This window comes from Nannobrachium achirus (assembly GCF_963921795.1).
Source record: "Nannobrachium achirus genome assembly, chromosome: 5".
NCBI classification, from domain to species: Eukaryota; Metazoa; Chordata; class Actinopteri; order Myctophiformes; family Myctophidae; genus Nannobrachium; species Nannobrachium achirus.
The window spans coordinates 64,044,218-64,062,237 of NC_137814.1; the positions used below are offsets into that span (position 1 = coordinate 64,044,218).

Consider the following 18,020-nt stretch of genomic DNA (forward strand, 5'->3'; position numbering starts at 1 on the left):
TAGCCCCCATGAGTCACATCTGCTCATGAGAGATTGTGGTGCGTCTTGGGAATATGCTGATTGTGTCTAAAAATACATATTTAGCCAGACATCCCAAGTATCCCGGAAGTTGCAGGAGTCTCGCGTAAATAAGTGTCGCTCCCGGACGTTTGCGAAATGCACTAAAACTCCCGGAAATCCCGGCTGCTCCCGTAAATGCCTGCCATATCCGGTTGGATCCGGTGATCCGGTCTAGAAATCGGATCTGCAACCCGTGATGCGTTCTCATTTGTCGGCAAACTGTCAATCTGGCAAATGAATGACTGTCATTCGCTGTGGCAGATGTGGGCGTCTAAAAGTGACCAACCACTGGTCTCAGAAGCAGAGGGTTCTCAAGCATGAAGGATATAATCAGCTCGTAAAAGTAAACAGACTGGTTTTGACAAGTCCTGCTTAATATGAATGAAATAAAAGTACTTTACAACTGTCGGTTCTTTTTTGCTGGACATATTCTACAACTGGACATACAGTATAGCTGCGTCAGCCTGTGCGACGCGCGGCAGCCTGCCGTGTGTCTCGCGGTGAGAGTGACAGAACTTTCTCCCAAATAGGTAAGAAAGACATCATGCTATAAATTAACCCGATTATATTAGGCCTAAAATGGTTCCGCCACCGTGCAGAACCATTTTTAACTAAAAAAATGCATTTTTTCGTGCACGTGCACATGGGACCTCCCGGAAATGCTGATCTCCAAGTTGAGATGTCTGTATTTAGCACTGGTCTGCATGCCCCCACCCACTGAAATCAAAATTGTTAAAATCGCTAAAACAATAGAAAGCAGTCAATGAAAACATTTTTAACACATCTTTTCTTTTCTCCAATTACAATCTTAATTTTATGAAAACTTTGTTAAAAAAAGTCGTTAAACATAATGCTGTCTCTCTATTTCAGACACAGATGTAATCCTGCTTATTGCATAATGTAATGACCTACACTCCATAACCTTATTTCCCCTTCCCCAGAACAACTTCTTAGTGAATTACCCCCTACGGCTACGATGGACACCTCCGTCAATAAAGGCAACAAGCCAACAACACATAGCGTGAACACATAACCAGCACTACAACAAGTATAGAGAGTATTGCTGCATGTCTGGCTGACATCTCACGGTGGATCACCTCAAGCTGAGCCCAGACAACACAGAGCTTCTCTTCTTCCCAGCTAAGTCCTGCCCTATGCCATATATCCATAGACAATGCCTTGGTGACTTTGTTTCCAACTGCTGAGAACCTTGGTGTGGTCAGCTCTTATTCAAGGCACACAGTGCATCAGTCACCCGATCCTGTAGGTTCACACTATATAACATTCGTAGGATCAGACCCTTCCTCACCCAGGTGTCAGCCCAGCTCCTCACCCAGACATCAGTCATATCAAAACTCGACTCTCCTGGCCTCCCAGCCTCTCCAATTGATCCAAAATTCAGCAGCACGATTGGTCTTCAACCAGCCCAAATTCTCACATGTCTCCCCCATTCTCCGCTCCCTCCACTGGGTCCCAGTTGCAGCCCGCATGGAATACAACACAATGATGCTGGCCTGCAAAGCAGCCGAAGGTATGGCACCTCCATACCTTCAAAGCTTGATAACCCTACAACCCCACCCGACCCGTTCACTCAGATCTGCTGACACGGGGAGGCTGACGGAACCCTCGCTAAAAAAGCAAAAGCAAAAAGAAAACAGGACAGCGATCCACTCTTCCTAGACTCTTTGCCCTCATGGCCCCCTAAGTGTGGAATAAACTCCCTGTGGCACTTAGAAAAGCAGACTCACTCCTTAGCTTCCGCGGTGGTCTAAAGACACACCTCTTCAGACTCCACCTTAGCCCATAGCACTTGCCTACCCTCAATGACCATACATGCTTTTAGTGTCTGCTAAATGCCTAAATTGTAAATACTGTACCTGCGATCGCTGCGACCATGCATCCTTTTTGTTGAAACAGCAGAGCCACAGTTCAGCTGTCTGCACACTACAGCTGATGTCTTCAGGTCCCATTCAGACGCACCACCATACATTCTTATCCACTCTACCTGGTGTTTCATCTCCAGGCTACCAGTACAGTGACTGGTTCCTCCCACCAACCTGATATCATTAGGCTCTGTACAGAGACAAGAGATTAAGCTGTAAAAGCAACATAAACTATTGATGAAATAATAACCAAAGCAAAAAGTGTAGTTTATCTTTTACCTGAACAGATGAGTCCAACAGTCTTGCCAAGCGAGCAGGTGTCTCTAGCTGAGCTCGAGGTTCTACAGTCAAACAGAAGAGACTCATTGCCTTCACACTGGAACTCTTTGGTCCACATTGGAACCTTCACTCCCCCATAGAGCGCCCCCTGGAGGACTGAAGGAGACCCACAGCCAAGCTCCCTACAGACCACCTCTGCATCCTGCTGGTCAAAGTCACCTTCACACACTGAGACCCACGACTGATCAGACTTCACCTCCACTCTGCCTGAACACAAACTGCTCCCATTCACCAACCTCACTGACTCTGGAGGGAGAGAGAGAGAGAGAGAGAGAGAGAGAGAGAGAGAGAGAGAGAGAGAGAGAGAGAGAGAGAGAACTCATTTTACATTTATTTTGTTTGTTTGTTTTATTTTCTTTCAAGCACCTACATTATGTAGCAGTTACATTTATATCATGGGAACGAGGAATGTAACAGAACAGCAGTACCAAATATACATGAGGCCTGTAAGTCATTGTTTATGTTACCTGAACAGATCAACTCCAGTCTGATAGTGGATGTGCTCATTGACTCCATTGTTCTACACTCCCTCAGTGAAGACTCAGACCCATCACAGGAAGATTTAAAACTCCATACGGGTAGATATTGAGATGAATAATGACGACTTAACATTGAAACAGCAGAGCCACAGTCCAGCTGTCTACACACTACAGCTGATGTCCTCAGGTTCCAGTCAGACTGGGGAACCACAGGTCTCCACTCTCCCTGGTGTTTCATCTCCAGTGTGCCAGTACAGTGGCTGGTTCCTCCCACCAACCTGATAGCATCAGACTCTATACAGAGATAAGAGAATAAGTCACGTTATTAGCTATAGGCAACCATACTTTTGTTCTAGGACCACGAATCTTTATGTCACGCAAAGTTTTCTGTTAACCTTTTTGTCAACTAATGCAAACCTGTTTTCATATACGTTTTGTGTGATCCAAACGTCCAATGACTTCAATGGATGTTTTCTATAACCTTTTCTCAAAACCACAAACGTCGATTGAGTAGAATGGACCTTGTCTGTCCCTTTTCTGATTGGACTATTGTGTCCAATCAGACAGGATTGGCCATGCTTCACTTGACACAATATCTAATATAAATGGTGAGACTAAATTCATTTCCCAGTGGTTTCCTGGCGACTCACGTCAGTGCAACCACCTTTCTAGTTTTTCATATCATATAATAGCCCAGGATATTTGTGTGTGTGTGTGTGTGTGCGTGCGTGCGTGCGTGCGTGCGTGCGTGCGTGCGTGCGTGCGTGCGTGCGTGCGCTCCAAATGTTTGAAAGAACTTTGAGATCATAAACTCAAAGCTGATGGGAACAGTTGGGAGGAACTCCAACTGTGTCGAGGGGTACGGAGGGCTTTCATGTATGAAGAGCACAACAACCTGAAGGGTCATAATTATACATATCAAATGTATAATTTGTCTTTAACCTGAGCAGGTGAGTCCAACAGCCCTGTCAGGTGAGCAGGTGTTTCTAGTTGAACTTGATGTTTTGCAATCCAGGAGAACAGACTCATTGCCTTCACACTGGAACTCATTGTTCCACATCTGAGCCTTCACTTCTCCATAGAGCACCCCCTGGAGGTCGGAAGGAGGCCCACAGCCAAGCTCCCTACAGACCACCTCTGCATCCTGCTGGTCAAAGTCACCTTCACACACTGAGAGCCACGACTGATCAGACTTCACCTCCACTCTGCCTGAACAAAAACTGGTCCCATTCACCAACCTCACAGACTCTGGAGAGAGAGAGTGAGAGTGAGAGTGAGAGAGTGAGAGTGAGAGAGTGAGAGAGAGAGAGAGAGAGAGAGAGAGAGAGAGAGAGAGAGAGAGAGTTTCAATTAACTGACATTAAATCAAAACTTCAAAATAAATATCGTTTTTTAGGGAGGTCTAAGGAGTTAACTAAGGAATTAAGTTAGCATGTATTCCAACGGCAAGAAAAATGTTGGAATTAAACAGAGACTACTGTTATTGTGGAATTCATTGTTTGTGTTACCTGAACAGATCAGCTCCAGCCTGATCGTGGAAGTATAATCGCTTCCACGAATTTGTCCACACTCCCTCAACGAAGGCTCAGAACCATCACAGGAAGATGTTATCTGCCATACATGAGATTCAGAACCAAAACTTCTTTCTGTTGAAGCAGCAGAGCCACATCCCAGCTGTCTACACATTACAGCTGATGTATTCTGGTTCCAGCCAGTGGTCAGTGGTCTCAACCTTCCCTCGTGTTTCATCTCCACTGTACCAGCACAGTGACTGGCTCCTCCCACCAACCTGACATCTATATACAGAGACAAGGGTGTGAGGAATAACGAGATGAAACAAAAATCCCAGCGTGCCCAAAATTCATTTGATTTTACCAATTTACGGAGGCTCAGAGTAAAAGTAATCTGAGTAGATGTAATCCGAGTATGTCCTGTTTATGTTTGCGTTAGTATTTTCTTTCACTCATTTGTATACGGCCGGTAGAGAAGGCTGCGTTTTAAACATGAACGTGATTTAAAAGTTAGATTAGGAGCTAAATGCACTTTTGTGAATCTCATAACACTGCTGTCTACGAGGGAACTGGATTTCCCGGTCACGCGATACCCCGTTGGGAATTGGAGTGTTTCTCTTCAGCCGCGGGTGCCTCGTACAGTAAGCTACAGCTTACTGTAGCTTAATGTACAACACGTCAACCGTCTCGTGGGCACCGGGAGACATCAGAGCGATTGATGTGTTGGCGCGCTGTGGGATCCAAATGAGTTGATATTATCATTATAAATCATTAATACAACAACACTATGTTTGTATTTTACCTGAGCAGGTGAGTCCAACAGCCATGTCAGGTAAGCAGGTGTTTTTAGTTGGGCCTGCTCTCCGACAGTCCATGAGAACAGACTCATTGCCTTCACACTGGAACTCTTTCTCCCACATTAGAGCCTTGGCCCCACCATAGAGTGCCCCCTGGAGGACTGAAGGAGCCCCACAGCCAAGCTCCCTACAGACCACCTCTGCTTCCTGCTGGTCAAAGTCACCTTCACACACTGAGACCCACGACTGATCAGACTTCACCTCCACTCTGCCTGAACATGAATTATTACCATTCACCAACCTCACTGACTCTAGAAAGAAAAAGACATACACAAGCAAATATATCATCATCATCGTCGTCATCATCATCATAGACGTCAGACTAATGGCTGTGATTACAAAAGGGCCCCCCCCCCCCCCACATACTGTAGACAGGCATAACATATCAACACATTTTGGCCTAAGTCGGATTTGAAAAAAAGCCTTAAGGGCTATTCCCACTGGGCCAGATAAACAGATACAAAAATAATATCTTTCTCCATTCAAGTGGATGGTAAGATACAGATAAAAAATATTGTTGACAGAATATAGGCTATATATATATATATATATATATATATATATATATATATATATATATATATATATATATATATATATATATATATTCATTCTGTCACCGATATTTTGTATCTGTATCTTACCATCCACTTGAATGGAGAAAGATATTTTTTGTATCTGTTTCTGGCCCAGTGGGAATGGGCCTTTAAAGACCTATGTCCAATTTGAAAATTAGCTTTTCTTTTTTTTTATGTATTACTCAGCCACTGTAGCAGCTAGAAACAAAGTTCCCAAACTATTTGATAGCTTACACCTTTGGTTTTCATAGAAAATGTTCAGAAACACCCCTGCCCCCCTTTTTAAAATTACTGTACTACTGTACATGTACTGTAATACACAACAATGTGTTCCCGGCCTGAGGAGTAAATACACATTAATGTGAAACTGTCCATAATGGGTAAAGAAATATTAATGTTGTACGTAAGTAACACATTTTTGACACGTTAACGCATGACCAAATTAACACTGTTAATATTTGTATCGCATTAGTCGACTGCACTTCTTTGACCCTTTAAGGTATCCACAGGTCTAAAGCCTCTATCAGAGTCCAGGGTGAAGAGCTATTCACTTCACCTCATTGTAGTTTCCTAGCTATCACCTAGGCTTATTATGTATTTTTGGGTTATAGCTAGAAAACTACACCGTGGTGAAGTGAATAGCTCTTCACCCTGGACTCTGATAGAGGCTTAAAACTCTGCCTGATTTCCTGCTCTGAACACTCCCTCTGTGCATCTAAACCAATGACAGCAATTGGGGGGCAGGATTTGCTTAAATAAGACCATCTCAACCGATCATAGCGACATAAAAGGTGCAAACACTCCATTTTCAGGGGTGAAAGTGGGCCAGAACTGTGCTCCGTTAATAGATTCTGCTGTGGTACGCCGTTCCGGTAAGAAGAGGTGGGAGAGAGGATGTCCAAAGCCCATATTTCATCAGCACTGTACAGCCAACTTTAGCACGGTATCCGTTATTGGATACAAAATAAAAGTATTGTATAATAATTCATTGGTATGCATCCTGCTCCGTACACAATGCATTGCTTTTCAGCAGTTTGACTATGAACCATGAACCATGTTTGTGTGCGTATATGGGTGGGTGACGTGACATAGCGTTTTCGCTGTCCTCAGTGTCAAACATGTATAAATAAAAAATATATTTGTCAAAAACCTTCTGAATATTGTGCAGGACATTAAGCTTTATGTGAACTTACTAAAGATTAAAACATTTCATTCCTCATTTCTTCAGAATTTTCAACCAAACATGGCAAAACTCATATGGTGTGACTGTCCCGACCTTATTTCTCAAAGTGGGAACTTGAATAAAACTAAGAAAAAGAATTGCTAAAATTAATTTGAAAATTCCATAACTATAACATAGATGTCTATTTGTGAGACTATATCTTTTCAAAGTCCAAGCATAATGTTTTCAGTCATTTCTGATCAAAAAGATTTTGTCCCCCAAACCAAAATCATTTGGTGTGACACTAGTTTGGAAAAATTAAACAGGCAATTATTTGGACACCTATTGGGCTAGAGAGGTCCTTCTTCTGTAAGGCTGTTCAGCACTCCCAGCACAACTGCAAGACAGGTGTCTGAGGTGAGTTATGATTTTAACATTTTCATGAAATGCCATCTTGTTGAAACTTTGACAAGTGTGGCACTTCTGGATGTCTGTTGGTGTGACACCTTTTCATTAAAAAAAGCTAAAGTTATTTGAAGTTTTGGTCATAATTACATATAAATCTAGGTTGCTTTTCAATCATTGTTGATTGAAAAGGCCTTGGGGCAGATTTACTGAAACATGGCAATACATTAAAAATGTTATTGGACAAGAACTCTGTAAGCAGTGCTACTAAGAGGAACATGGTTATGAAATGAAGAGATTAGACTATGGGTGGGGAATAATGATACTTTATAATAAATAAACATGAATTTAAATTAAATGTATTTTCATATTCAGGCCAGCAATGACCACTTGCTGGCATGATTGGCTCAACACTGTTAAAGTATTCACATTATTCTCTTTGTCTTTGAACAGATATCAAGTTCAGGAGACTTCGGAAAAAAGCAATTCACCTGAATGCTGAGTTCTGTTTCCACTAATTGGTGTTAATAAAATGTTGCCTTGGCTCCCAGTGTGGCTATGCACCTTATTGTCTCTTTAAGATCCTTCTGCCGTGGGCCGGCAGAAGACTTAGGTGTGCGTAGCATTCCTGTGCACATCCTCATCATCCATCTACTACAATTCTTTGTTATCCCATGTTAAAGCCCTACAATAATATCCTGTTCAGAAATATTAAGGCCATGTTATTTAATGTTAAAGCAATTTTACTGTTGCTGTTTTTCCTGGGTAATTGTTTAATCAATCAGTAAAGTTCAGTACTCACTAATAGGTAGGTTAAAACACAGTTTGTTTTGACACATGAAGATATGATCATACGATGTGACACTAAATCATTTGGTGTGACATTCTAAATAGTGAAAAATCATACATTTATTAATGATGAAACCAAAAAAATGTTTATAGATTACATAGAACATTGTATCAGGAAGAGTCACAAATATTTGTGTAATTTTAGAGAAAGTTTTGTCAGAATAAATTTAAAATATGTTGAAAGATTGACAACATGGGCCTCACACAGAGTGTTGATTATGAAAAGAATATACAGATTTAATTAATTTTCACAAAACTATAGTGGATCACAGGTTGGTTATGGTAAAGGACTTTGATGAAGTGAGTAACTTAACTCATTTGGTGCCAGCGCCCTCTAGGGGCCAAAGAATGCCAGGGTATCTCTCATAGGCGAGCGCTTTAGCTTCCAGGACCTAACCTTCCAGGACCTCACGTGCTCACGTTCATGCACGTCATGGAAATGTCCCGGATGATAATGCTAACAGAATGGCTATTCCCATTTTGTCATCTAAAAGATCATTTTTGGGCGATTTCGCCGTAAATAAACCTCGCGCCGCTTCCCTAAAGACACAATCCAGAGATATAAGCCTTCAAAGATGTGGTCTTTCATTGGATTAGGCGGCGATTGGCGATTTCGTTCGCAAATAACGTCCGGCCGGGACGTTGCTAGCTTTCGGCTAGTAGCTAGAAAAATCAGGCCAGGCTTCAGAAGGCCTCTTATCATTTTCATTCATTTCATTATATATCCCGGACTAGTTCGGGATAGGCACCCTGGAATACGTCGCACCGCCTACAATGAACATTGGGTGAACATTGGGGGGGTCTAAACTTTATTTTAAACCATTTTCAATGGAATATATCGTCGGACAGAGTAGAATGGCTAGCTGGCTAGCGGCTAGCGAGCCGGGACCACCCACGTTGCTCCAAGCAGCTCGGGGTAAGTAAAATAGCAAATAAAAAAATGTTTTTGATCCCGAATATCCCGAACTAGTTCGGGATAGGCACTCAAAGAGTTAAGAAAGGTGTACTCCATTTTCATTTTATGAATAATTATTGTCATGTCACACCATATGACGATTTTAGGCACAAGTACAACAAACTGATGAATAAAGTCTGATTCCAATAAAATATCTAAAAACAAAATGTGTTTCCATAAAGTTGAGAGTGAGTAGAACAAAAGTAAATCCTTTTTATGCCTGCTATTTAAAGTTTTTTTAAAAACACATTTTTTGGGGCGTCACGTCACTGACCCACAAATTTATATATATATATATATATATATATATATTATATATATATATATATATCGAGATAGATAGATAGATAGATAGATAGATAGATAGATAGATAGATAGATAGATAGAGCGAGAGACAGAAAGACAGAAAGACAGCTCGATAGGTGAAATAAGAAACTGTAAATATTGTCATTCTATTACCTGAACAGTTTACTTCCACTCTCTTGTAGGCATTATTAGACTTCCTTGTTCCACACTCCCTCAGTGAAGACTCAGACCCATCACATGAAGATGTAATAAACCACGCAAGTTTTGGTTTTTGAAACCCACCATATTTATATTTAGGAAAATCATTCCTTTCCGTTGTAATAACAGAGCCACAGTCCAGCTGTCTACACACAACAGTTGATGCTTCCAGGTTCCATTTATAATCATCTGCATGTCTCCACTCTCCCTGGTGTTTCACCTCTAGTGTGCCAGAACAATGACTGGTTCCTCCCACCAGCTTGGCATCATCAAACTCTGTAAAATGACAATAGAGTAGGCAGTTAGTGTTAGTGTTCTTGCTCAAGGACACCTTGACACCAGTCTAGGGGGAGCTGGTGACTGAGCAGCCACTCTAACTCTAGAATCACTGCCTACACTAAAGCAACTTCCCATTGTGAAATAAATCCAAATCAAAATTGTCATTTCCCCTTTACCTGAGCAAGTGAGTCCAATAGTCTTGTCAGGTGAACAGGAGCCTCTAGTTGGGTCTGAGGTTCTACAGTCTGTGAGAGCAGACTCACTGCCTTCACACTGGAACTCTTTGGTCCACAATGGAGTGCTCGCTTGTCCATAGAGCGCCCCCTGGAGGACTGAAGGAGCCCCACAGCCAAGCTCCCTACAGACCACCTCTGCATCCTGCTGGTTAAAGTCACCTTCACACACTGAGAGCCACGACTGATCAGACTTCACCTCCACTCTGCCTGAACACACACTGGTCCCATTCACCAACCTCACTGACTCTGGAGAGAGAGAGAGAGAGAGAGAGAGAGAGAGAGAGAGAGAGAGAGAGAGAGATAATGTGACATCTGCAGGGGCGGAGGAGCCAGAAGTGCTGCTCTATTCAAGCTCTCTCAGTGCTTCCGATGTGCAGACATGTGTAAGCATTTGAATATTGTGTTATCAACAAGTCTGTTTGGACTTTGGAGAAAAGATTGATGGAGCAATGAAAGGAACAACTTTAGGGTTGACAAAATATAAGTGAAGTAGAACTACAGTCTGAATACTGCTAATACTATGTATTCAAAAGTACAAATTACAAAGTAAATTATAATAATGATGGTGAAAATAGATCTAAAAGCTCTCAACTCATCAATGCAACACACTGTGAAATATTGTGCTATTTTCACAATATTCAAAATAGGGCTTAAGTGGTCAACTCGTCATCACTTCCTAGTCAAAAGTACAACATTTGTCTTTGAAATGTAGTGGAGTAAATGTATCCAAAAATACAAATAATCAAGTACAGTAATTCACGCAGACATACAGGCAGCGAGGCAGACAGATCAATTGAAAAAAAAAGAAAAGACTATTAATATTGTTGTTGTTGTTGTTGTTGATGATTACGTTGCTGAATAAGTAATTGTTTGTGTTACCTGAACAGGTTACCTCCAGCCTGTCAGAGGACATTTTATTCCAGTCATACGCCGTTGTTCTAAACTCCCTCAGTAAAGACTCCTCAGAACCAAAACACGAAGCATTGAAAATCCACACCCCAACCCTGGAACCAGAAGACCTTTCTGTTGAAACAGCAGAGCCACAGTCCAGATGTCCACACACTGCAGCTGCTGTCTTCAGGTTCCAGCTAGACTTGACGTTCGCTGGTCTCCACAGTCTCTGGTGTTTTATCTCCAGAGTGCCATTACAGTGACTGGTTCCTCCCACCAATCTGACATCGTTAGAATCTGTACAGAGACAAGGGAGAACGTTGTAGAACACAATAAATAAATGGATAATAGCTGCAAGAGAGCACTGCGGGGTGATCAGGGAGTTCAACATGCCATAGCAACAGTCTGTGGTCAGTCTCTTCATATTTGTACAGTACAGAGATGTGTGTGTGTGTGTGTGTGTGTGTGTGTGTGTGTGTGTGTGTGTGTGTGTGTGTGTGTGTGTGTGTGTGTGTGTGTGTGTGTGTGTGCGTGCATGCGTTGCGTGTGCACGTTTGCAATATACCACCAATTACTCAGCTAATTCTTGCTATAAAGTTCCAAAGTCACAAGCTCATGGCTAGTAGGTCTACATCTAATTTTTTATACACTTTCTACATTTTAAACATAAAAACTAGATGTAGCCTACATACATATAGTTCTACTGTTAGGACTAATTGGAAAACACTAATCCAAACCAGAAGCGAAGTTTGTCTTTACCTGAGCAAGTGAGTCCAACAGCCTTGTCAGGTGCTGTGTTTCTAGTTGAGTCTGAGGTTCTACAGTCCATGAGAACAGACTCACTGCCTTCACACTGGAACTCTTTGTTCCACATTGGAGCCTTCCCTTCTCCATAGAGCGCCCCCTGGAGGATTGAAGGAGGCCCACAGCCAAGCTCCCTACAGACCACCTCTGCATCCTGCTGGTCAAAGTCACCTTCAGACACTGAGACCCACGACTGATCAGACTTCACCTCCACTCTGCCTGAACACAAACCGGTCCCATTCACCAACCTCACAGACTCTGGAGAGAGAGAGAGAGAGAGAGAGAGAGAGAGAGAGAGAGAGAGAGAGAGAGAGAGAGAGAGAGAGAGAGAGAGAGAGAGCACTAATACATAGCCTACAGTATGTACAGTCCATAAACAGCATTTTAAAAAGAGGCTGTGAAGGTTTCCGTCATTTTTGTTTTACCTGAACAGATGACCTCCAGTGCAAAAGGAGTATACTATACTATTCAGAAGTATACGTCTGTTTTTTATACAATCCCTCAGTGAAGACTCTGACCCATTACAGAAATATGTAATTTCCCATACAGAACATTTTGTACCATGATTCCATTTTAATGAAACAGCAGAGCCACAGTCAAGCTGTCTAAACAATACAGCTGATGACTTCAGGTTCCAGTGGTCATCGTCTGCTAGTCTCCACTCTCCTTGGTGTTTCATTTCCGGTCTACCAGTACAGTGACTGAGACTCAAATCATGAATGCATGCATATTCAGATGTGCACGCACATCTGCTATATATCGCACACGTGTGAGTCGACAAATTCATGCAAACAAGATCAGTAATAGCGTCAGCCGGCCCGCATGTCACACCACAAGTGGTGACCCGTTGTTGAATAGAAGGATTATGTATAAATCACAGACTGCTGGCCCGGTCACTAATGGGCACATGCACATGGGCACATGCACATGGGTGTGTGCACACGGGCACATGCACATGGGCGCGTGCACACATCCGCCTGGGTGACAGCAGACACTTTGGCATGGGATCAACTTTGACCAGAAAAATGCACAGAAAACATTGGGCCAGATTTTCCCAAATATGGAGATGACAACATAGATGTTTAATGTCATACACCACATGAGACTGACACAATATGTCCCTATACTGTATGGGAATTCCCAGATATGGGCTTAATAATGATGGGATATGGGAACTCCACATGGACATAACAGGGACTGTATTAGTGTGGTTGCCCTAACAGGGCATCATCTTGGAATGACCATATATGGACTTAATATTGGCGTTTTTGGCCGGGTAGGTCGTAAAATGTATATGCTAATTAGTAAGGTCAGACGGGGCCTCGGGCTGGCCCAGTTAGGGCCCAGTTAGGGCCAGGCCTTAATGTTCGGGTCAGTTGAGAACACTGAGCTGGTCGAGTCATCATTGTGATATCAGAACGGGTCATGACCGTGCAAATTAATTCTGTCTTGGCCATTCATTTGCATCATTGTGATGTCAGAAGAGCAGGAGGTGAGACAGACAGACAGACATGAGCTGCAAGTTGTCAGCATTGTATTACCTGAACAGATCACTTCCAGTGTGCCCTCGGTATATGATTGAAGCCTATGTTTGCCACACTCCCTCAGGGAAGACTCAGAGCCGTCACAGAAAGAGTCAATCTCCCATATTTCTCTTGCCCGAGTGGTCATCCTTACTGTTGAAACAGCAGAGCCACAGTCCAACTGTCGGCACACGACAGCTGACGATTCCAGGTTCCAGTAGTAACCATGCACAGGTAGCCACCGGCCATGGCTTGAACGAAATGCATGAGAACCAAAGTGTTTTATCTCCAGCATTCCAGCACAGTGATGGGTTCCTCCAACCAACCTGATATCTGTACAAATACGTTATAGTTAGTAATATTACTTCCTTATAGCAGTGGTTCTCAACCTTTTCAGGCCGCGGACCCCAAAATAATCATATTTTAACTGGGGACCTCCCACCCTACGAGCACTAAGAGTTGAGGCATTACATTTTGTACAGTATAACACATGGTTCAATGGTGAAAATAGCCGATCTACATGCTCATAACTCCTTGCAACATGAGGTGTTGTGAGCATGTAGCATGGCCAATGTTTAATTTGTTATTTTAGAGGTATTAAAAGTCATTAAATTGTCACTTTAGAAATGTGCAGATACCCTCTATACACATAAAATGTATGTTGGTTTGTTTGCTGTTGAGTGAGAAAACAATGTTGCACATTAAGTTAATAATCTGGGGACCCCCCCAAATTATTTTGGGACCCCCCTCTGGGTCCCGACCCACAGGTTGAGAACGCCTAATAGAATAATAATCCAAAACCCATTTATAGTTTGTCTTTTACCTGGGCAGGTAAGTTCAACAGCAGTGTCAGGTGAGAAGGTGTTTCTAGTTGAGTCTGAGGTTCTACAGTCCAGGAGAGCAGACTCACTGCCTTCACACTGGAACTCTTTGGTCCACATTGAAGCCTTCACTCCTCCATAGAGCGCCCCCTGGAGGACCGAAGGAGCCCCACAGCCAAGCTCCCTACAGACCACCTCTGCATCCTGCTTGTCAAAGTCACCTTCACGCACTGAGAGCCACGACTGATTAGACTTCACCTCCACTCTGCCTGAACACAAACTGGTCCCATTCACCAACCTTACTGACTCTGGGGGGAGAGAGAGAGAGAGAGAGAGAGAGAGAGGGGGGGGGGGGGGGGGGGGGGAGTGTCATCATTTTCCACTTTCATCCTTCTATTCTATTCTTTAAGACCAGACACCACCAGTCCAACACAAATTAGTTCCTTTAATTTAGTGTATGTTAAATATGATAGATATATATGCTATATAAAATAGAATACATTATCCATTCCATATACATTTTCTATCTTCACTTATCTTCACTTTACTGTAGCTGTGGTTTATCTGTTGAAATACAGAAAAGATAATTATGTCTGTTTCTCCTGTTTGCTATTCTAAATCTGGAGTTCACAGGGTGGGAATGCCACTAGATATTGGCTATGACAAATGTACAAATAAAAGGTTTAACACAGAGAACAGATCACTATCGCCTCAGGGACGCGTAGAGAATGTTAGAGAGGCATGGGCTGAAATGTCTAAAAGGGCCTTTTGGTGAAAATATTAAGAATAGCAGACCTCCAAGCTCACAACGCGTCGCTATTAGGTCGGCTATTTTCGGTGCTTGATACCACACCGAACGAAGCATAATCAAGTGAATACTGGAGATGTGGCGTAACGGCATGGATTTCTACACAGAGACAGCAATTCTTTCAACATAAGATGCTGCAATCAAGTTCAGGAGAGTTTGGACAAGGCAATTATCTTGAATGCTGCCGTCAGCTATGGCATGGAAAAGGGGCATTTGCATTTCTTTTTAACACAGTAAAAACTGCATTCATGGTCTGGAGAGGGCACTTTTTACAGACAGATAAAAGGGCAGGGGCTCAAGCTGCCTTTGATGTCTATGTGTGCACGTGCCTGCCATATACTATGTTTCCGCCTGCCGCGATCAGGATGCATTTGACATGTATTTCTGATTCCAGTCCGTTTGACTTTCAAAGTTTTCGGGAGAGGCCCGTTTTGCACAAAATGCCACACATCAGACACATTTATCCCACAAAGCCAACATTGCAATCCACTCTGACTTATTCACCCCAATGGCATAGGAATATGCTTCACCAAGCATTTGTGTTGAAACTTTAAGCCATGATAGTAATGATAGAATGGTCTTACCATCGACGCTGACTACGTTCAGAGTGTTCACCCATATGAAAAGACAGATGAGGAGACGGCTTAGCAATATTTCATCCATTTTCTTCCTCTTTCAGCAGCACATTAGACGGAACTGTGAAATGTGAATGACACAGATCTGCTGTTGTCCCTCCAGCACTGGAGAGGGAGGGAATGACCCTGTGGACGTTACGTTATTTGACATGAGGTTGTGACACATGATGAAGGGAGGGAAGAGGGGGGGAATCCTTAACAAATATATATCATTTTCCTGTTGCTACCCCTAGAGGGTCCTCATAATTACTACAGGGTGCCCTCCAAATCTTTGAGTGATAGAAACATTTGTTCTTCTTTTTTATATGAACCTCTTGAACGCTAGTGTCCTTATTCTGAGAACATTAGCCAAAAATAGCCGATCTACAAGCTCACAACACCTCACACTGCGAGGCATTGTGAGCTTGTAGATCGGCTATTTTTGGCAAAAGCTATTTTGTATAGAGGGGAAAAAAGAACAGATCATGTACAGAGTGAAAGGTCAAGTTGATTTGTATTGACGATTCAAGTGGTTAAATATCTGAAAACACAAATTGACATGAATCCAAAATACACTGATGATTGTGCTGTCAAACAATGGAACTATGGTTTTGGGCGTCCCTGCTTCATCTCTCCCAAACTAGTGAAAACAGCCGATCTGCTAGCTTGTAGATCGGTAGTTGTCACTACTTCTTGAACATTTGTGTTCTAATTTATGGGATTTCTTAGATTTTTCTTTGATTTCTTCATGAAAAAAAAAATGTTTTTAATTCATGGGAAAAAATAGCTTTTTGGGGAATATTTTCATAATAATAATTAAAAACAAAACTTAGGAAACAAAAAAATAAGGGACCCATGAAAATGTGTCCGTGACCCACAAATGTGTCCTGACCCACTGCTTGGGAAACAGTGGCATAACCCATCTGGTACAGTAAACATGAGCTTAGACATAAAGTAGGTCAGTAGCAGCAGATATACTGTATGTACATGAGGTTAGACATTAAGTTGTGAAAGAGAGTCAGCACAACATAGTGTCGTCAGGTTCACCTGCATTAGAGGTGTCCAAAATGCGTGATTCCTAAACCCACCAGGCTTGAGTTAAGACCCGCCTCGCGGAAACGCGAGGACTTCCAGGAGTGGCTGAAATCCCTGCCTGACACATGGAGGGTGGATAAAGTCAGAGGCATGAAGACTTGTACTTGAGAAACGCCTGCATTTACACAATGCACAACTATTAATTTCTCACTACAGTGCTCAAAATAAACTGTGCTAAAAAAAACTTGAAACTGACTTAATTGTACTGTGCTTAATAAAGGGAAAACGTTGTAACTTTGCTAAAGAGAAAAACGTACTGAGAAAGCTATTCATTTGTCACTACTGTGCTCAAAATAAAAACTCTTACTGCTTATCAGTTAAATTGTTATGGTTTGGATAGGCTATGGCTTTGGGCCTATTATGCTGCATGTATTATTGTAATGGATCAGTAGGTAGTAGGTACTTGGCACTTGAGCGAGCAGCACTAACGTTCATGGGCACTTTCATACTTAAGATTATCGAGAGGAGGCGGGTCTTAACTCAATCCTGGTGGGTTTAGGAATCACGCGTCCAAAATGCGGCCCGGCGGCCATTTGCGGCCCGAGGACGGATTGTTTATTGTTGCTCTGTCCAAAAGCAGGTTTCCTATGTTTGGCTTATAATGCATAACATACCCCCCCCCCTCTCTCTCTCACTCACACTCACACTCACACACACACACACACACACACACACACACACACACACACACACACACACAAATGTCACCGTAATTTGCAACTCGCTGTGATATCTGCTGTTTTCACCACTTTGGTGTGACACGCTTGAAGTAGGGAATTCATTTACAAAAAAAAAATAAGAAGTAAACATTAAAAAACATAGAAAGTTTAAATATGAAGAATTTGGATATGGAAGGTGGAATGTGTTCATGTTATAACGTTTCACACTGCTGAAGGAAAGTGATAGAATTGTTGTGGACAGAGGTCTCAGTCTAGTGACAGCGAAAGGGTTAATGAACGTTGCAAACAGACAAAGCTGGCCATAGTGTCGTGAGCTTGTTGATCAGGGGTTTTTCAAACTTTTAAGACTCAGGACACCCCTGTAAATAACTTTCATCCACAGCACCCCTGAATTACACTGTCCATTTTCCCCCCATCTTATCTTACATCATATTACGCAACATATTATGCACATCTTTCCACCTGGGATACAGCAGGCTATGTCACAGAGAAATATCTGTTTCCATCAGAACTGACTGGAAATAACTTTATACTTGACGTTTAACCACTTGAACCCAGAATCCCTATTCTAGGGGGAAGGTAAAAAATCAAACCTCGGTTCGAAGTGAAGCGGTGCATTTCTATTCTATGTGTTCTAGAGCTATGAAATCTGTGTTCTAGATCTATACATTCTGTGTTCTAGATCT

General features: G+C 42.4%; 1 protein-coding gene across 1 annotated transcript in view; it reads right to left on the reverse strand.

Annotated features, from left to right (window-relative positions):
* Positions 1 to 15,669, reverse strand: part of LOC308286260 (scavenger receptor cysteine-rich domain-containing protein DMBT1-like) — a 40,445-nt gene extending 24,776 nt beyond the window's left edge. Inside the window, exons 1-13 of the mRNA XM_080727243.1 lie at positions 15,530 to 15,669; positions 14,140 to 14,445; positions 13,335 to 13,649; positions 11,749 to 12,051; positions 10,978 to 11,286; positions 10,039 to 10,344; positions 9,539 to 9,859; positions 5,075 to 5,380; positions 4,270 to 4,557; positions 3,704 to 4,009; positions 2,750 to 3,055; positions 2,223 to 2,528; positions 1,938 to 2,133 (exon numbers count right to left, since the gene is read on the reverse strand). Coding sequence (XP_080583369.1) covers positions 1,938 to 2,133; positions 2,223 to 2,528; positions 2,750 to 3,055; positions 3,704 to 4,009; positions 4,270 to 4,557; positions 5,075 to 5,380; positions 9,539 to 9,859; positions 10,039 to 10,344; positions 10,978 to 11,286; positions 11,749 to 12,051; positions 13,335 to 13,649; positions 14,140 to 14,445; positions 15,530 to 15,608 — 3,647 coding nt within the window. The 5' untranslated portion in view covers positions 15,609 to 15,669. The remainder of the gene's footprint in view (positions 1 to 1,937; positions 2,134 to 2,222; positions 2,529 to 2,749; positions 3,056 to 3,703; positions 4,010 to 4,269; positions 4,558 to 5,074; positions 5,381 to 9,538; positions 9,860 to 10,038; positions 10,345 to 10,977; positions 11,287 to 11,748; positions 12,052 to 13,334; positions 13,650 to 14,139; positions 14,446 to 15,529) is intronic.
* Positions 15,670 to 18,020: the final 2,351 nt, after the last annotated feature.